Genomic DNA, 21,193 nt, shown 5'->3' on the forward strand with positions numbered 1-21,193 from the left:
GAAGAAAATGTATTTATACACATATGTTATATATAGAAAGAAAGTATAATGCAAGAAGAGTAAAGTGTTAACAATAAGAAAACCTAGGTAAAGGATTTATAGTGTTTATTATTTTTTATTTTCTAACTTTTTGGGAGTTGAAATTATTTCCAAATTAAAACTAAAATACAAATTTAGATCTGTTGAAAAGATCTAAAGCTGACAAAGACAGTAGCAGTAGTCATTCCTGGTACCCAGATTATAATTGGGAAATATTTTCTCCTAAAAGAAAGCCAAACTTTGTTGGAAAACAATGGATGATGCTAAACTAAGTCTAGGGCAGGAAATATAGAACATCTACTTATTTCAGATTTTAGGTTTTGTCAGAAGGCCTTAGACAGCTTGGAACTGTTCCCCTCTAGCCAAAAATTGGAAAGTTTGAGCTTCAATAAGGGTGTTAATTGCAAAGATTTGAAACCCATCAAACATGTTTAAATTCATGAATTTTTCATGGTGAATTTTTAAATTAATTCATGGTCACCAAAGAACCAGTTTGTTATCTTTAAAAATCGGCAAAAAAGGGGGAAAAGTCAATCATTTATTTTGCTTCCATATTCCTGTATGAACTCTTACCACTGGGTAACCTCATTATGATGAGAAGAAATGTTTTCTTATAAGATTAATACAGCTAAAAGAATGACAAGAGAGACTGACCACTTTGCAGCCCCCTGTTAGTTGATGTCTGGGAGCATTGAGGATCAGTAGTTGCCAACATTAAGTTAGAAAGAGGATGAAACCCTTGCCTGCCCTCCTGCTGAAGGGACACTCTGCTCCCCTCCTCAGTCCTCTAGGTCGGATCCTGCTGCCATTGGCAGGAGGGGCCCAGACAGAGGAGTGTGCTGAGCTGCACCCAGCGTCTTCTCCCAGCTGGATTGTACGAAAAGAGGGAGGACCTGTAGAAAAAAAATAAAAATGACTTAAAACACCATATCAGACTTTAAAAAATGGACAAGACTAAAATTTTAAGTGTGTACTTAATAGGTACTTCTCCAGGGGAATTTTGTATAAAACTCAGTTAAGGTGAATAGCACATAAAAGGTTCAGGATATTGGGTTTTTTAAATACTAAGAAATTCTCAAGAATTGTTATGTTAGGGGAAACGCCTGATATGTTTTCAGTAGTTCTGAAAGGAGCCGGCAATAGTGATTGCTCTCGTATTCCACTAAGGAAAGGATCAAGGCTTCTGCTTGACTGTCACCCATCCAAAAGGCGGGCTGATTATAAGGAGAAGAGACATGGGGGAGGGAGGAATAGAGAGAGACAAACATGTTTTTTAAAGGGTTGACAGCAGTGTTTAGTAGTGGGAATTGTAATGATGGGAGCTAAAACTATAGGAGGAATTATAAAGGTGGCAACATTCCTTTTTGTGTATATTTTCTCTCCTTCACCCTCCAATAAATGTAGACTGAAGTGTTTGGTACAGACATTAACATTAACAAATATTTGTTTAATTGGAGGAAGGGGTAATTGGGCCTTAGGGATTATGCCAGAAGTTTCCATTACCCACAAATCCAGAGTCACTGAACCTGTAGACTGAGTTTGTCCGTTAAGGAGACTGGGTGAGTCTGGGAACACCTGGTCCGGCAACAGCAAGGTCTCCTCTGGTGCTTCAGCACGGAGGGGCCATCTGTGAGCTCAGAGGACATAGCTGGTGAAGGAAATGGAGATACTATCATGATTATCTCCTAACCCCTGTCACTTCTTTAATTTCAAAGTATTTGTAAATCCATCTGCCAGGTGCAAACTGAAAGTCAGTTGAACATCTTTGTGCTGTATGAAATAAGGATTATAATAACTGAATTACGTAGCTTCCATAGGAAAGTAAGAAAATAAGATTTGAAGAAGAGAAACATTTTATGTGATATGTAAATTCTCCCATTTATTATGCTTATGGACTTTGTAATCCTGGTCTCTTCAGAAAACAATAGCAGTGAAAAGCAGCTTTGGTTAAAAATCTTTCTGTGAGAAAGAAGTGCTGCAATAAATTTTTCCCATGGAAGAAGTTAGGTATTTTATTTGAACTTACATGTTTCATTAGAGTAAAGCACATCTTTTAGAACCGTTTTTGATTTTCACTGATACTGTTTCATGTGTTCATCAGCTATGTATTGATTTTTCAGCATACTTATTTTCCACATGGTGAATGTGCCTGAATTATTGCTTGATCAAAATCCCTCAAGGAATGATTTAAAAATCATCAGTAAAAATTATCCGTAAGTATCATACAAAGATTTTGAAGTTGCTGAAAAAGACTGATGAAAATACCCAAATTTATTGTTTAATTTACATGAGGTCCTTGTCAGACTAAACACCATCTAATCTAAATTTAGAATGTATTAATATTTAATCGAGTATTAATTTGACTGCCCATAGACTTTTGTACATGTAAAGCCTGACAGCATTGTTACCCATTTTGTATGTTACGTCATCCATGTGACAGATACACTTTAAGTGTTGCAAAGTTAGAGAGTATAACTGGCTGTGGATTTCAGAACTTAAATTTGGAGTAGATAAAAAGGCATTTTGTAGGAAGCATTTTAGAGTTCGGCTTATGCCATTAGGTGTTGTGCTTTGTGACAGTGCTGCTCAGAGGCACTGTTCTGCAGAGTGTCAGGTCCCCAGGGCACAGAGCTTGTGCCAGAACATAACGCCAGTGCACGGCTTCTTTCATCAGAGAGGAGGATGCTCTGACAAGAGGTGTCTGTCCGATGAGCTCAAGAGTGTGCTTGTGACATCGCTGATTTCCTCTGATATAAGCCTGTTACTTCATCATTTCATCACAGATTAGTAATAAACAATGTGCAGGGTGGCCCAAGTTCGTGAACCTCCTTGAGTAGTCATTTTATGTCATGCACATCAGATATTTATGATATTGCTGGAGGAATTCATGTCCTGGTCAGTACAACTGATTTGCATACAAGTCGACGACACTTATATCTGCATAATTCTGTGGTTTTTTTTTTTCCCCTAACCTCTGCCCTTTTTCCACAGTCTTATTCCATATTACCATCCTGACAGAAATTCTATCTGATAATAGGATTTGCTACAGATATTTGCTTCTTGCTAACCTGCTGAAAGCTGAGTCATATTCAGAGAACCAGACCACGCTCCTGAACCAGAATTACGGTAACGGAGAAGTGGGTGACTCTGTGTCTCACTGCGCCCCTCCTCATGCTTTCTGACACTCATTAATTGCCAAAGATTCTGCTGCAGGTTTGCAGACCCTGTTTTATTATGTAAACAAAGTGCCCAGCGGGTAAAGTTGAAAATGCCAGGCATTGTTAAAAATAATTGTTCACCCTTTCCTTACATTGCTTTGACTGCCAGTAATCCGGCCATATTTATTAAGCCACTGCTATAAGCTTTGCTCACTTGAATGCTTCAGATTAAGCAAGGAAATACTCCATCATAAGTAGGCAGTCTGTGTTTAGAGTCTACCATGAGACAGATTAAGAAACTTCCAAAAAGACAGTGATACGTTGTTTCCCTCTGGTGTTTGCTGAGTGCATTTCTGTGTTATAAAATACACAAAATGACCAGTAATTCAAAGCTTTATTTTCTTAATGTTAAAAGATTGTAACTATTCTAAGTATATTGTCACATTTGTTAAACTCATATCCTCAGTTTTATATTTCAGGAACTATGAAAATATGACCATTCATGCAGATACGGAACTATAACAGTTAATAAATCAAGAGATACAAAAAACAATCACATAAGTCAAAATAGACCAGAAATTTTTATTAAATGGATTATGTGATGTTAACAGTTTAATTGTAAGTAGGAAGAAGACACACCTGAGGAAGTTTTAAAACAAGCTTCTTTTAACCTTGGAAGCATAAAGACTACAGGTAGAGGTCACATAGAGTAAGCACTGTACTTGGTGTTCAGCAACTTTTATTCTTCACCCACCACTGTGGTATAGGTGCTTACAAGAAATGAAAAGGCATGTGATGTGCAGAGGGCTGAGCATACAGCATAATAGGCAATAGATATTCTTTAGTGATCAGTTAAAAGAAATTCCGTCACCATGTTTTGCATACTCTGCTTTTTCTCCTCTGTTTTGTGATATATATGGTACACTTTATACACAGAGTTCTGGTTTTAATTCTTCACACGTTTCTCTAAATATCACCAACTACTTCTACCTGAATCTTAAACAACCAAAACCTCTATAGTTCTCTTATTTGAAAGCCAATACTTTAAAATCAATACAGGTTTTATCATGTGTTTTATGTAGATTCATTATATCAACCTAACTCTAAAGCTTAAGAGTTTTAATTTCAAGATTGAGTGTCTTTTTAAAATTTTATTTGTCAAATTTTGTTAAGTGGAGAAAAAGGGAAAGAAATTATTATACCTAAATTACCATTTATTATAAGCATTTGCTCTTTAGTAGTGTCTATAAAAATTGCATAGTTCTATATTTTTTACTTACTCATATATCAAAAAAGTAAATGGGAAATTGTGACTACAGCTGGTATGTTGTTTGGATGTCTGCAAATGAATATGTCTTTAAATTTTTATGTTACATAAAATAATAATCTCAATATCTCTCTTTGAAGTTTATCTAAATATAATCAAGAAATTTTAAGTGTATTTGCCCGACATATATAAAATGGCTTATTGCAAATTCAGAATGAATCGATTTTTTGTTAAAAATATATTAGCTTGATGGTTTGTCTTATAAACTGCATTTCTACCAGTGCCTAGCAACTTAAAGTGAGTCTGTCACATTATTTTAGTCCTTGAGATATTGCTGAATATTTAAGACTAAAACTCTCTGAAGGGTACATTTGGGCAGAACTCTTAAAAAAGACCTTTGACTTAAAATATTGTATGTATACGAATAAATGAGTTTAGCCTTAGCTATATCATCCTGTTTTACCTACTCATGGTTTAAAGGACCTCCATGTAATATATATATAAATATATATATGCATATATATATATACACACACGTATTGATGGAATAGCCGAGACTGGGTGATTTTTGTCAGTTTCCTTTAGTGACATCAAATTTTTTGTAGTGATACCAGTCATATTTTCAGAGGGGGACAATCTTGATTAATTTATACTTTATAGACTTCATTTTTTTGTGACTGATACGTTGGTAGAAAGGCCATGTATAACTAAGGGAGTGTACAGAGTGGTGTGGTACTTGGTTTTACTTTTTATGTCAATTTCGCTTTTAGACATAGTGTTTTCACCTATTGATTATACTCTCTTCTCTCCCCAGCTCACCCCTAAATTCTTTGCTGTAACTCCTTTACCTGTACCTGTTACTGTAGAAATACAGTGAAAATATATTCCCATATAGCATACTTACTTCCAAATAAATGTACTAAACATGACTACTTTTTTCCTATACAGTAAAATTAAAATAACTAACCTTTACTTAGGAAAATTGAGGTTTATTTTATTTTATTTTAAATTGAGTTTTAGAAATGGAGATTTAGAAGAAGCTGTATAAAATTACCCAATATTTTATTTTCCTGTCTCTAGACTGCATTTTACAATCAATTTAGGGATATGGAAGCTATAAAGATATGTTTCCTAAAATGCGGTGTTTTTTTTCTAATGTTACTTCCTTGACTAGAATGTAAGTTATATTTATGTAATCAGGTTCAGTATACTGGTTGTGGTTAGGAGAGTATTGCGGAGCAAAGCAACAACTCAAATATCCCTCCCAGTGGAGCCCCGGGGGCTCTGAAGTTCAGAGCCAGCCTGTTGCAGGCGCATTCTAAGCAACAGACTGCGGTTCGAGGGACCAAGGAGCACACATGCAGGGGATGCCTGCTGTAGAGGTCCTCCATTAAACTGCTAAAAGAACCAGTTTTTCCGTTTATCAGTATGAAAAGAAATCCAGAGAGTTGAGGAAAATCAACTGAAAGACAAACAAGAAGGGCCAAAATGAACAAGCACAGCAGTTGATCTGGAGAATGAAAATTACGTAGGAAGCAGAAGGGTAAGTTCTCAGTGCGCTTGGAGACGCTGGGATGATGGTGGGGGCTGTCGATCCAATAACCCTAACAGAAGGCCACCTTGAAAAAGTTGGCCAGGAAAGTCCTTGAAATTCAAAATGTTTTTCATTACTGAAAGTAAGCATTCCATATAGAGTTAAAGAATAAACTGGACATCGCTGAAGATCTAATTTGAGATCTAAGAGAAGGGCAACACATAAAACATTGAAAAATGCATTGGGAATATGAGAAAAATGGTTTAAAAAAAACCGTACCCAGCATATCCAATATTATTTTTACAAAGAATAATAATTGTTGGGAAGAAAATAATTTTTTTAGTTGAAGAAGATGTCTCTTAACTGAAGAAAGATATTTATAGATCAAAAGGGAATGTACAAAGCAAAAACAAGCATGGAAAGGGAAAACCCCACATCAAGTTACATCACGACTTCAAGGATAAAGATTGTTTAAAATTTTACAAACTTCCAGAATCAGAGGCACAGAATCAGAGTCAGAGTGACTGATTTCTTGTTCTTAAAAGCTGTTGTGAGAAGATGGGTGCAGCTTCAGGCTCAACGTTGTATGAAAACTGTTTTGAACCTAGAATTTCATTTGCAACTAAAGTGCAAGGTTAAAAAAGTCTAAGAGGAAAATACAGACATTCAGATTTTGATGAAAAATTCCCAAGTGACAGCAACGAGCAATTGTCATACTTTAGAACAAGGTGTCAGAGATATTTGTGAAGAATTTATCAAGAAAGGAGTAGATTATAGTACACAGTGTGTGAATTAGATTTTGAGAATTCACTGTGTCATGTAAATATCCTCTTCCATTCTTTTGTTCTTGTAATTTTTTGTTGTTGAAAAAATCATTTGCCTGGTAATTTTTCTCAAAATCTGGATTTTGCTTACTGCATCTCCATGATTTCAATTTCAGGAAAACTATTTTCCAAATAAGGCCTTGAGATGTACAAGAGCAACTTTCAAATGTATTGCATTTTTAATCAATTAAGTTTTGTTATTTAGTACTTTTTCACAGGTAACAAAATGCTTTAATGAAAAATTTAATGCTTTAGTGATTGCTTATTTCTCACTTGTCTCCCTAATTTCCCAAAGAAGATTCTTGAGATGATAAACATAGTATTTTTTTAAGGAGCTTTTTTATCAGAAATAATTCAGTAAACTGTTTTAAATACAAATTCAAATCTAGTAACTAAATAGATAGTAAAAACAAAAAAGTTGGAAACAAATTGAAAACGGTGTCGTATCACAATGACCATGGCCATTTTCAGTACAGGGGCTTGAGGATTTGGATTCTTAGGTGAATTTCTCGCTATCCTAAGAGAGGTGGAGCAAACATGTTTGTTTTTACTACTGCGCCAGAATTCCAAAACCAGCTTTATCCATAGTCCTGGGTAAAGTAAATCAAAAAGGTTTAGGACTCCTTAGGGAAGAAAAGGGATTTGAACCTGGTCTGCCAGCAGAATGGCATCACAGAGAAGTAGAGTCATCGCTGGGGTCCCAGACTGGCCAGCTTTAGGAGAGCCATACAGGGTTCTGATTGGCAATACTGAGAGCCCGCATGCAGAGAATCGAGCCTGGTGGACGGGTACAACTCAGTGACCAGAGCCAGGCTGCCATCCTCCTCCCGGGGTAACTCCACACTGTCGTCATGGTATATCGTGATTACATATTAACTCCGTGTAACATGCAGCCCTGAAAAACAGTAATAAAGAAAATGCAACTTTAAAAGAAAATGTCTGCAACTATTGAATGAAAAAAAGCTGTATATGAAATGGGGCATGTTGTGTTTGAGCTGCCTTTTGTTACGTTAGTTGTTTTCACACCCTGAAGTCTGCCTGAAGTTCCTAATATCCTTCCCACCCCATTCGGTGCTGTTGCTGTGAGAAGCCTGCTCCCCTTTCCCAGGTACTGACTGGAGAAGGGTACCTGCACCCTTTAAACTGGGTGCCAACAGCCATCTGAGCCATCATCAGGCTGAGTCACTGTTACTCTGCAGAGCTGTGTTCTTTTCATCACATCACACCTCCTGCTGAGCACTTTGTGCCTAGAGAAGCATACTAAATGTTTACTTAAGATTGATTCTAGTGTTGACTTGAGGTGTTAAGAAATATACAAGGGAAAAAATCATTCCCAGTTTCCAGTTAAACTTACCTAATGGGAAAAAATATAAATAGAATAGTTGTATACAAACCATAAAACATCAACTCCTTAAAAACTGCAAGGGGAGAAAAGTCCTCAAGAACAAATTGTAAATAAGGTGCCAACAAGGAAAATAACACCTGTCATATAAGTACATATTCTTGTATTTATTTAATTGAGGAGCAGAACAAATACTACTTCCAAAACAGTTGTTCCCTTTTTTGCATCATAAAGTTCTACAGTTTGATGCTTTGTGTTGCAGTGTTAAGAACTGGGAATGGAGTTACGCTTACAAGCAATTGTCATTCCAGAAATGTTCTTTTTTTTTTTAATTCCACGTGTCTGGCACTTAATAGTATTAGAATATTACCACATCTTCTCCACATCTCTCCAGAGCTCTTGTCCAGTGCTCAGAACCTTACAGACACTCTAAAATGCGTCTGCAATTTGAATTTCCAGGTAAAGAATATTTGAGAGCTAGATCACTTTTAGGGGAAACTTGATGTATTCAAATAAATTGATTACCTTTATATTGTTATATATTTAGCCAAAAAAGTGAAGTTTGATGTTATCCTCTTTTGGTTAGAGTCTTCAGTTTTCTTTTAATTTTACAGGCCTGGGTTTTCTTTTCAGTTACAGGCTCCATGCATACAACATACATTTCAGCTAAGAAAAGATGCCCAACTAGGAAGGAAAAAAATCTATAAAAGAACTAAAGAATAAAGTAGCTTTTTTCAAATTATATATCAGTCTGTTACAATCTTGATTTTGTAATTGGGGGATATATTTCTTTTTTTCTTTCTTTTTTTTTTTTTTTTTTACAGGTGGTAAAGCTGACAATCATGTTTCTTGTATAGTTACAACCGTTCACCTTTATTCAAGTTCTGTCCTTTTGGGAATCATTTGATCATTTATGCTTTTAGTAGTAAAAAAAATTCTGAAGCATATAAAATAAACTAATTTTTATTAAACTTTTTAAGTTAGTGATTATTAATCTTTTCTGCATCAAAGAATTTTACTTAAATATCTCTCTCCAGGAAATATGAAAATGTACATATATATAAAATTTTATAGGGGACTTCCCTGGTGGTTCAGTGATTAAGTCTCTATCCTTCCATCTCAGAGCACCAGTTTGATCCCTGGTTGGGGAACTAAAATCCCACATGCCACATAGCATGGCCACAAAAGGATTTTTTTTTAAAATTTTTTACATTAGTAGCCAATGTTTACCTGAATCCAGTCCTTTTGGAGTTTTAATTATATTGTTCATACATTTTAATATTAGTTTATATATATATATAGTATATCCAGTGTATTGTGTGCTTTACAGGTGTCATGAGGTATCATACTGAAGCAGAGTCTCTGAAGCTTTTCCACAAAACTGTAGCAAAGCTCTTACATATTTTTCCATTGTATTATTTACATATAAATATGAAAAATTTTCAGAATTGAAGTATTTGCTGTATATGCTATGTTTTTCTCTCAGTATTATTTTCCTGACAGTTATCTCTTGACTAACAGGAGATTTTCTTTTTCATATTCTAGATTCTGAAGAGGCTCAGTCTGTAAATCCTTCCAGCGTTGATGAAAATATTGACTCTGAGACAGAGAAAGACTCTCTCATCTGTGAAAGTAAACAGATAGTTCCCAGTAAAGCACCTCTTCCATCTGCCCTTGATGAGTATGAGTTCAAAGATGATGATGAAGAGGAAATAAATAAAATGATTGATGACAGGCATATTCTTAGGAAAGAACTGCGAAAAGAGAATGAATCTGAAGTAGAAAAGAGTAGTTTATTTGCAAAACAGGAAAAAACCTTCTATCCTAAATCATTTAAAAGTAAAAAACAAAAGCCATCTAGGGTTTTGTATTCAAGTTCTGAAAGTTCAGATGAAGAAATTCTTCAAAACAAAAAGTGTTCTGCTCCATGTTCTGTCCCTGAAACATCAAATTCTGATATTCAAACCAAAAAGGAATATGGAGTTTCAAATGAACACAAACAGAAAGGCAAAGTTAAAAGAAAATTAAAGAACCAGAACAAAAATAAAGAGAACCAAGAGCTGAAGCAAGAAAAAGAGGGGAAAGAAAATACCAGAGTAACAAACTTGACAGTTAATACTGCACTAGATTGTTCAGATAAGACCAGAGATGAGGGGAATTTTAGGAAATCTTTTAGCCCGAAAGATGATACTTCATTACATTTATTTCATATTTCCAGTGGTAAATCTCCCAAACATTCTTGTGGACTCAGTGAAAAGCAGTCAACACCACTAAAACAAGAACATTCTAAAACCTGTTTATCACCAGGAAGTTCTGAAATGTCATTACAGCCTGATCTTGTTCGGTATGATAATATAGAATCTGAATTCTTGCCAGAAAGTTCAAGTGTAAAATCTTGTAAGCATAAGGAAAAAAACAAACATCATAAAGATTTCCACTTAGAATTTGGTGAAAAGTCAAATGCCAAAATAAAAGATGATGATCACAGTCCAACATTTGAAAATTCAGATTGCACACTGAAAAAAATGGATAAAGAGGGTAAAACATTAAAAAAACATAAGTTAAAACATAAAGAAAGGGAAAAAGAAAAGCATAAAAAAGAAATTGAAGGTGAAAAGGAAAAATACAAAAGTAGGGATGGTACTAAAGAGCTGCAACGGAGTGTGGAATTTGATAGAGAGTTTTGGAAAGAGAATTTTTTTAAAAGTGATGAAACCGAAGATCTATTTTTAAGTATGGAACATGAGTCCCTAACGTTAGAAAAAAAGTCAAAGTTGGAGAAAAACATAAAAGATGATAAATCAACTAAGGAAAAGCATATCTCCAAAGAGAGAAACTTTAAAGAAGAACGGGAAAAGATTAAAAAGGAAAGTGAGAAATCTTTTAGGGAGGAAAAAATAAAAGATTTAAAAGATGAGAGAGAGAACGTACTTACAGATAAAGAAACAGAATTCAGCTCTTTAGGTGTAAGTGCCACTGAAGAGACTATAGGGTTACATTCAGTGGAAAAGGAAATAGAAATTGAAAAGCATATGAAAGAAAGTAAGGAAAAATCTGAGAAACGATTTCAAACTAAAGATAAGGACATTGAGAGGGCTGACAGAAAAAATTCTGAAAAAGAGAAGAAGATAAAACATGAGCATAAGTCAGAGAAAGACAGATTAGATCCTAGTGAATGTGTCGACAGAATAAAAGAAAAGGACAAGCTATATTCACATCACACAGAAAAATGCCATAGAGAAGGTGAGAAGCTAAAAAACATTACTACCATTAAAAAAAACGATGACAGAGATAAAAGTAGAGAAAAGATGGATAGGAAACATGACAAAGAAAAACCTGAGAAGGAGAGACATCCAGTAGAGAGCAAAGAGAAGCACTTGATGGAAAAAAAAAACAAGCCATCAGATAATAGTGACTATACTAAATCAGAAAAAAGCAAAAATAAAGAAAAAGATAGGGAGGTAGATAAAAAGGACAAATCTAGAGACAGTGTAAATATAAGTAATTCCAAACACTTCCAGGAAGAGAGAAAGTCAAGTATAACAGACAGTAATAAAGCACAACATGAAAAAACTCTCTCTCTCAAAGAAAAAACAAAAGATGAACCTTTGAGAACTCCTGATGGAAAAGAAAAAGATAAAAAAGATATAGATAGATATAAAGAACGAGACAAACATAAGGATAAAATTCTGAGTAGTTCACTCAAACTAAAATCTGAAGCAGATAAGCCTAAACCTAAGTCATCACCAGCATCAAAAGATACTCGGCCCAAAGAAAAGAGGCTTGTGAATGACGACTTAATGCAGACCAGCTTTGAACGGATGCTGAGCCTTAAAGACTTGGAAATAGAGCAGTGGCACAGAAAACACAAGGAAAAGATTAAGCAAAAAGAAAAGGAACGGTTGAGAAATCGCAGTTGTTTAGAACTTAAAGTAAAAGATAAAGAAAAAACAAAGCATGCACTAGCTGAGTCCAAAAATAAAGAACTTACTAGATCAAAGAGTTCTGAGTTGACTGATACTTACACTAAGGAGAAACACTGTAAAGATGCTGTAAGTAATAGATCCCAATCTGTGGACACCAAAAATACGATGAGTTTAGGCAAGTCGTCCTTTGTTTCAGATAATAGCTTGAACAGGTCTCCTAGATCAGAAAGTGAAAAGCCAGGTCTCAGCTCCAGGTCTGTCTCCTTGATTTCAGTGGCTAGCTCAGAAGATTCCTGCCTTACTACAATGACAACCCCAAGGCCTCCAGTTGAGTATGACTCAGACTTTATGTTAGAGGGTTCGGATTCCCAAATGTCCTTTTCCCAGTCACCGTTTTTGCCAGTTGCCAAATCTCCTGCCCTTCATGACAGGGAGCTGGATAGCCTGACTGATCTATCAGAGCGGATTAAAGCATCGTATGCTAGCAGGCTTCTGACCTCCCATCTCCGGGCATCTTCTGTCGAAGATGCTAAACTAGTTACAAATGAAGGGAGATCAGCTGCAGAAGCCCGAAGATGTAGCATGCCCTCTGTCATTTGTGAGCATACAAAGCAATTCCAAACAATATCAGAAGAGGGCAGTCAAGATGGCTCAGCTGTGCCAAGAGAGATTTGTCCTTCTCCCAAATCTGAGGTATCCTCCAACGTGCCTGAAAGAGAACTTTTGAGCGTGTCTAACATACATTCCAGTTTTGCAGCCTCTCCAACTAGATCTATAAACAGCAAATATAATTCTACTGATACAAATGTCATCAAGGGCACTGCTCCCTTGGGCATGCTGATGGGCAGTCCTGTGCACTTAGAGTCCTCTAATCAGGTTGGTGTGATCCAAAGTAAGTCATGGGAGATGGAGTCATTAAACACCGGAGACTTTAGCTGCCCAAATTCTGCTGCACCTGATCAAGATTCTTCTGTTCAGGGTTTTTGTAATCCTGAAAACAAAGTATTGAGAGAACAGAATATTGATTTTGTGTCCGTGCACCAGACTGAATTGCCGGCAAACACTTGTGCTCAGGATCCAGCGTCCTTTCTTCCTTCCCAGCAACCTTGCTCTTCGCATAGCCAATCACTTTCAGATGCTGAATCTATTCCCAGACATACTTCTTTGTCCTATGTCACCACTCAAGAACCAGGTATTCTACAGCAGAAAAATGCAATTCAAATGATCAGTTCTGTTTTGGATACTGATACTGAACCTACAAAAGATATGGAAAATACTTTTGTCCTAACAGACGTTCAGAAGACAGATGCCTTTGTCCCAGTGTACTCTGAAAGCACTGTTGAAGAAGCAGCACCAAATTTTGAGAAAGCTAGTACTTTGCCAGTATTGCCATCAGAAAAGGACTTTAATGGAAGTGACGGGTCTTCCCAGCCAAATCCTCATTATGCATTTAGCAAGCTAATGTTTAAGTCTTCCAGTGGCCATGAGGCTGAAAAAAGCACTTCTGATACTCAGGATACTTCACATGAAAAGGAAAACAAACTGGAGAGTTTGGTTTTGACTCACTTAAATGATAAGTGTGATTCTGATTTATGTGAAATGAATGTAGGGGTGCCAAAAGGAAACCTGAGTGAACCAGATAATCCAAAACATTGTCCTGAAAGTGAGAAGTGTTTGCTTTCCATCGAGGATGAGGAGTCACAACAAAGTACTTTATCGAGTCTGGAGAACCATCCACAGCCATCGGCTCCACCAGAAATGCATAAATACGGACACTTAGTTAAAGTAGAACTAGAGGAAAGTGCTGAAGATGATAAACCTGAAAGCCAGATCCCTCAAAGGATGACCAGAAACAAAGGAAACACAGGAGCCAGTCAAAGCAAGCAGCTTCTGGCCAGCTGTGCACTGTTGCCAGACAAAGACAGTGAGTCTGCGTCCCCTCGAGGAAGAATAAGATTAACTGAGGAGGATGACCCTCAGATTCACCACCCGCGGAAAAGGAAAGTGTCCCGGGTGCCTCAGCCGGTGCAAGTGAGTCCTTCTCTGCTGCAAGCAAAAGAGAAAACCCAGCAGTCCCTGGCCGCCATTGTAGACTCGCTGAAGCTCGATGAGATTCAGCCATACAGCTCAGAGCGCGCAAATCCCTATTTTGAATACTTGCACATAAGAAAAAAGATTGAAGAAAAGCGCAAGTTGTTATGTAGTGTGATCCCTCAGGCACCTCAGTATTATGATGAATACGTGACGTTTAATGGGTCGTATCTCCTGGACGGAAACCCCTTAAGCAAGATCTGCATACCCACAGTAAGTAGCCTCGCTTGACATACACTGAGAGCCCCATTGGTAGGAATGTGATGGAGGTCACGTGTGTAGTCTTCACTTTTCTAGTAACCACATTTTAATGGGGACTTCTCTGATAGCTCAGTTGGTAAAGAATCCACCTGCAATGCAGGAGACCCCAGTTTGATTCCTGGGTCGGGAAGATATGCTGGAGAAGGGATAGGTCACCCTCTCCAGTATTCTTGGGCTTCCCTGGTGGCTCAGCTGGTAAAGAATCTGCCCGCAATGCGGGAGATCGGCGTTCATTCCCTGGGTTGGGAAGATCCCCTGGAGAAGGGAAAGGCTATCCACTCCAGTATTCTGGCCTGGAGAATTCCATGGACTGTGTAGTCCATGGGGTTGCAAAGAGTCGGAGACGACTGAGTGATTTGACTTTTGACGTTTTAAACAGTAAAAGGAGATGGGTGAAATTAATATTTCACCCAATATACCCACAATTCTATGTGAAAATATAATCAGTATAGAAGAGCTTTTGAGATAGTCTACATAAGTGTTTTTTTTGGTGCTGAGTATTTGAAACCAGGCTGGCTTGCAGTACATCTCAGTTCAGACCAGCCATGCATCAGTCAGTGCTCAGGAGTCGTGTGTGGTCTGTGCTGCCTTATTGAACAGCACTGGTCCTCGGTATTTTGTTCCTTACCCGCTGCTGCTTTCAACCATAAGGAGTTAATGCTTTTATTTCTCTGAAGGGTAACTCCTTTCCTTGTCGTTTTGATTCCATTCCCTCCAGCCTTCTTTGGAACCTTTCTGTATGAGAACACTCCTTGCTACTATATTTACAGTTTCTCTTTTCAGTGGCCATTACCCATCAACTGAACATATTTGGGTCTCCTTCATCCTAGGGAGAAAAAAGTTATCCCTTGCTTGTGGCACTTGGTCACGCCTAGTGAGTGATCTCACACCGCACCTTAGAGAGTGATCTGTGCCCAGTGTCCCCTCTGTGTCACTTCCTGTTCATACTCTTACTGTGTGTGCACTGGCAGAGATCCCCCATGAGCTCCGAATTGACTCATTGTTTGACCTCTCCCTTTTTCTTTCTGCTTGCTCTCTGTCACGTTCGACTTCATGACCATCTGGTTCTTCATAAACTCCTCACCTTCCTGGTTTTTCATGATGGTGTGCTCTTCTGGTTCTCTTACCTCACTAATTTTTTTCTGTCTTCTTACGGCTCTTGTACCAACCCGTTAAACATCAAAGTTCTCCAGGAGTTAATTCTTCAGTCAGCGAGGTCCTCTCTCTTTTTGTGGTTTCAGCAGCCTTCAATGCACAGTTAGTCCCAAAATGTCCTGTCGAGCTATGTCATCTCTAGAATCAGATGGCAGGCGCCTCCTGGGCACAGTCAGTTAAATGACCTCAGGCACATGTCCCAGGCTTGGTTTCCCAGTATGCTGACCCTGAGGGTTTTCCAGGAGGGTCGTAGGTGGGAGTTGTCAGGAGCTGTGCCTGCGTGTGTGCGGGAAGTAGAATTGAGGAGAGCAGGCAGGTGCCCTGAGGTGAGTGCAGTGACTGCCTGCACCTGTGGGAGCCTCAGGTGGGGAGCATGCCCTGGTGGGGGGTGGGATGGGGATGGTTATCTTGAGCTGCTGCGGAGCCTTGGCCTCCAACTCTGTTTCCAGAAGGCAGGTCTAATGGCACCCACTCTGACCTCAGACCTCGGAACAGGACCCCCCAACCACTCCCTGAGAAATACGTTATTTATTGGTGGTGACACCACAGTAGAAACCCATCAGTTAACCTGGTTCTATCCCTTAGATCTGAGGACTCATTCCAGAATCGACGTTCTCTGCTGCCTGTCCCAGGGCCCTTGTCAGTATCTCTCACTTCAGCATTGCAGCAACTTTTCCACTGCTTCCTTCTCCTAGTTTCTTTCTTTTGGCACTTTCCTTTTGTTATTAAACTTATGTCTCTTTAAAAACAATAAAAAGCTGTTTCCTTGTTGAAGTATCTCAGCTGTGATTTGCTGGCTCCCCATTGGCCACACATAAAAAAACCCACATCTGAGCACAGCAGCCGATTGACCCATCTCCCCACTCCTGCTTCATCATCTCACCACTTGTCCGAGTCACTCAGCCTTTCAGCCACACTGAGCTCCCTCTTCTGTGGAGTCTCTGCTCACTGCCTGGGTCCTTTGGCTGTGCTCTTCGCTCTACATGCAATGCTTCGCCAGGGCCATTTTTCTCTCCTCTTCCGTCATCGAGTGAGCTGTGATGTCACTCTGGGCAGGATCTTGTCGGAACAGAATTGCTTATATCTTCCTTAAACCTACCCAGGATGTTACAGTTAACTGTTTACAGGCCTGCCTCTCCCTTTGAGCTATAATCTTATGAAGGGCTGGGACACTGCAGGTCCCTTGGAGAATGATGCCTGCCTCTGTCTTCAACCCTGAATACACTACTGACTTCTGTAACTGTGTTCTACCTGCTTCTGGATGTCTTCTGAATGTCCCACAACATAGGACAAGATGAGGAGAAAGCAGAGGGAAAGTGTCCTCAAAAAGCCTCCACATACTCCTTCTCTACAGACGCATGTATTTTGAGAATTCCCAGATTTGTATATTCTGCACAAACCTCTCTCCTTGGCTTCTTTTATACTAGCTGGTCTACTCAACATTTCAGCACTGAACTTGCCCCTAACCTGCTTCTCTCTCCTCAGGTCCCCTCTTGTGGTCTCTGTTAGCAGCCATCCAGTCCTGTGAGTCCTCAGCTGCTCCCTCTTTTTTATCCTCAGTCACCCACAGTTTTAGACCCCATCCCTTTCTCTGCCTCCCCCTCTCACACCAGTGCAGCAGTGACCTGCTTCCTTCATTCCTTGCTTATAGTCGCGTCCCCCAATAGCTGTTCTCCAGTACAGCTGTGAGCTATTAAGACCTTTCCCTGGTTCCCTATTACATATAAAATTTACCCCAATGTGTTACACATAATGTGATCCACAGCGTGTTAATTAAATACCTTCTTCAGTGGGGAAAGAGGGATATTTTTCATGACCAAATAAGTTTGGGAAACATCATTAATCAAAAAATAGATTTCTTCACTGTAGGATTCCTAAAACTATTAAAATTTAATTTGTTAATTATGAGATATGTAAATAAATGTGTGTGTGTGTGTATATGTGTGTGTGTGTGTGTATCCATACACAGTGTTTCCCAACCTCACTTGTTCTCGGACCATTTCCTGTAAACCATGTTTGTGGACCCAGCGTTCTGTGAGTCACGCCTGGAGAAGCACAGTGTGCAGGGTAGACTACAACCTGTAGTACTGGGTCCTGCTGCTCTCTCCATACTGCCCTCTCTGCTCTCACACTTGATGCTCCAGGAACTCAGGCCTGCCTGTAGGTGCCTCCTGACACCAGACTGCTTGTCTCAGGCAGTGATCGTATTGTTCTGTCCTGTGTGAATTAGCTCCCTCCCTCCTTTCTCTTTTCCCCCACAACTAACTTCTCTGAACTCTTTACTCTGGCTCTTCCTTTAAGGTGGAGCTCGGGCATGACCCTCTCAGAGAAGCCTTCTCTGACACTCCAGTCTCAAAGGAGGAGGTGTTTTCCCTGTGCCACTTGAAGGATCACCTGTGTGACTTTTCAAAACTGAAATAATAGCACCAAAGTGTACTCTTGCCTCTTACTAAATTTAAAGAAGTTTTAAGACACAAATCAAATGTATAATTAGAGACCTGAAAAATGATCAGTCCCAATAAGCTGTTTTATAGAATAGTCTGCATTGACTCAACTGATTGAATCCTAGTGGTGTTAAACTGTTTACTGTTTATAGAGTCTTGATTAGGTCCAATTTTGCGTCTTCGGCAAGTGTTTCAGGTATAGTACTGCACTGTCCCTGCAGCCACATGTCAGTATCTCCTTGTGCCCCTGCCAAAAGAGTCCCCCAAAGTTATTGCTTTGTGCCAGGATGTTCTGAGAAACCTTTGTTTCTTCACTCGAGTACGTTGACAGTTAATAAAAGCTGGGGGCAGAGGGAGAATATGCAGGGGTCACAGACAGTTGCTGCCATACTTGGGTGTCTCTGTATTTACGCTCAAGAGTGTGCTCGAGACTGAGTCAGCTTTCTTAAGCTCCAGCATCTGTCAAAAAGCACAGTTCATGATAATGATCAAATCAGAGGTGAACTACCATAAGCTCTTTGGAGAATGGATACACAAAGTGAGATATCACATTTGTAATGAAGTTTGAAAACCACAGCTCTGTTAAAAGACAGTTTCATCTATTTTTATAAAAGTTAATTCACTAAATATAAGACTCTGCAGTTTTGTGTTTGGATTTTATCATGTCTACGGAGAGACTTTACCTACTGTACACTCAGACTGCCATCATCTTTAGGACTGTTGTGTGGTGTCTTTGTGTGTGTGTTATTCCTTCCTCCCTCTCTGTGAACTGTCACATACTGACGCTCTAAAACGTGTCTGCGACAAACAACTCCCTCCATCCTCATTTGTTCTTTGGGATTTGCTGTGGCCTCAGAAGTAAAATGTGTACGTTTTGCTTTCTTTCAGAGCATTTCAAATGTGTAATGTTTTGCTTTCTTTCAAAGAGTTGAAATTGAAAAGTAACAACCAGTTGTGAAATTGTTACTTACTGTATTATTTAATTCAAAGAATGTAAGAATTTATGTTTTCATTACGTTCTGCACTACAAAGTTTTAATTTTATAGAAATAGCTGATTATTGTAAATGTAATCTAATATTTTCAACTTTTTTTTTTAATTAGATTACACCCCCACCTTCACTGTCAGATCCACTTAAAGAGCTTTTTCGACAACAGGAAGTTGTCAGGATGAAACTACGTTTGCAGCACAGTATTGAAAGGGTAAGAAATGTTTAAATTCACTTATGCAAAAAATAACAGTAGATTATGATGGCCTACAGTTTTTTATTAGTGAATCTTCCTTATTTAGAACCATTTTGGGAAATGGCTTGATTTTATCTTTGTTCTTCTGCAGTTAGAGAATTTTTAAGCCTGTTTTTGGATAGCCATTCCTGTGTTACAATTTATGTTCAGTATTTATTTGATATACAGAAACCTCTTAAAATTTCTCAGTGGTATTTGCCTAATCTGCAGGCTGGTAGCAGTGAATTCCTGTATAGGTATATGGGTTTCCAGGTTCTGAGATTGTTGCTTGGTACCAGCTGCCATGGTGCAGAATCATACTGAGGCTGCACTCCTTGGTCCTTTTGGTCTGCTTTAGTATTCCAGTCTCTGGTGGTTAGTTTTGGCATGAATGACAAGAGAACAAACCTGTCTATTTATAGAAATCATCAAAGTAACTTGGATTGATAAAAATAATAAATTACCTTCTATATCTCTTCTGGGACGATCAGGGACTTTCTGAAAATGTGATGTAAGTTATGACCCTTCTTTACAGACACATAGATTCTTATACAAGTAAAACCTTGTATGTAATTTCTTCATTCATGATTGATTCTCTAGGGTAGAGGTTCTTAACCTTTTTTGTGCCATGGATTCCTATATAAAACCTTTGCTCAGAATAATGCTTGTAAATGAATGAAATAAATTTATAGTATTACAAAGAGAAAAGCAAATAAAGACGCACTCAAACAGCTCACAACACTGCATGACCCACATCAGTGAACAGTTTGTTAGCAGAAAGAAGGTAGGTCATATAACCCACATCAGTAGCCATTTCAGCCACAAGCTTGTGGTATATTTCATCTGTGCATGTAGCCATGTTACAAATGCCTTGCTGTTACAGAAGAGAAGCAGCCACCACGCCACCACAATGGAGTACCACTTCAGAACACTTAGAATGCATATAATAAACAGACAGATAATAACAAATGTTGGCAAGGGTTTGAAAAACTGGAATCTTCTACTTTGTTGGCAAGAACATAAAATGACACAACTGCTCTTGAATTAGTTCAGTCACTCAGTCGTGTCCAACTCTTTGTGACCCCATGGACTGCAGCACACCAGGCCTCCCTGTCCATCACCAGCTCCCGGAGTTTGCTATTGAATACATTTTGGCAATTTGTTAACAAATTAAACATAAACCTACCATATGACCCAGCAATCCCACTCATAGTTATTTACCCAAGATAAATAAAAACACACATTCAAACAAAGAACTGAGCATGAATGTTCATAGCAGCCTTATTCTCTGTGTCCCAAAGGAGCCATCAACTGATGAACAGATAAATAAAATGTAAAAATGAATGGAAGTGATGTGTGCTACAACACAGATGAACCTTGAAAACATGTGACATGAAAGAAGCCAGTCACAAAGACCACACACTGTTTGATTCCACCTGTATGAAATGTTCATAACAAGTAAATTCATAGAAACCAGAAGTAGAGTTGAGGTTGTCAGAGGCAGAAGGGGAATGCAGAGTGACTGCTGGTGGGCCCAGGGTATTTCTTCCTGGGGTGACAAAAATGTCCTGGAGTTAAGTGGTGACAATTGAATATCTTGGTAAATACAGTGAGCCCGCCATATCCACAGGTTCCATATTCATGGAGTCAATCAACTGTGAATCAAAATACTCAGGAAAAAAAATTCCAGAAAGTTCTAATAAGCAAAACTTGATTTTGCCACATACTGGCAAATTTACCTAGCGTTTACATTGTCTTAGGTATTGTAAGTAATCTAAAGATGACTTAAAGTATATGGGAGTATGTGTGTAGGTTATATGCAAATATGGTGCCATTTTATATAAGGGACTTGCACATCCATGAATTTTGGTATCCACAAGGGTCCTGGAACCCATCCCCCACAGATACCAGCAGATGACTGTATGTTATT

The 21,193-nt window shown here is 38.4% G+C and overlaps 1 protein-coding gene across 6 annotated transcripts in view; it reads left to right on the plus strand.

The window, feature by feature from the left end:
* Positions 1–21,193, plus strand: part of ANKRD12 (ankyrin repeat domain 12) — a 99,095-nt gene that overhangs the window by 71,588 nt on the left and 6,314 nt on the right. For 5 of the 6 annotated variants that reach the window (XM_070778936.1, XM_070778938.1, XM_070778939.1 and 2 more), the window contains 2 exons: positions 9,710–14,394; positions 19,144–19,242. In XM_070778936.1, the coding sequence (XP_070635037.1) occupies positions 9,710–14,394; positions 19,144–19,242 (4,784 nt within the window). Of the gene's footprint in view, positions 1–2,258; positions 6,008–9,709; positions 14,395–19,143; positions 19,243–21,193 lie in introns of those variants that run through there. The other variant, XM_019986560.2, reaches the window with a different exon arrangement.

This window comes from Bos indicus, chromosome 24 (genome assembly GCF_029378745.1).
Source record: "Bos indicus isolate NIAB-ARS_2022 breed Sahiwal x Tharparkar chromosome 24, NIAB-ARS_B.indTharparkar_mat_pri_1.0, whole genome shotgun sequence".
In the NCBI taxonomy this organism is placed as follows: Eukaryota; Metazoa; Chordata; class Mammalia; order Artiodactyla; family Bovidae; genus Bos; species Bos indicus.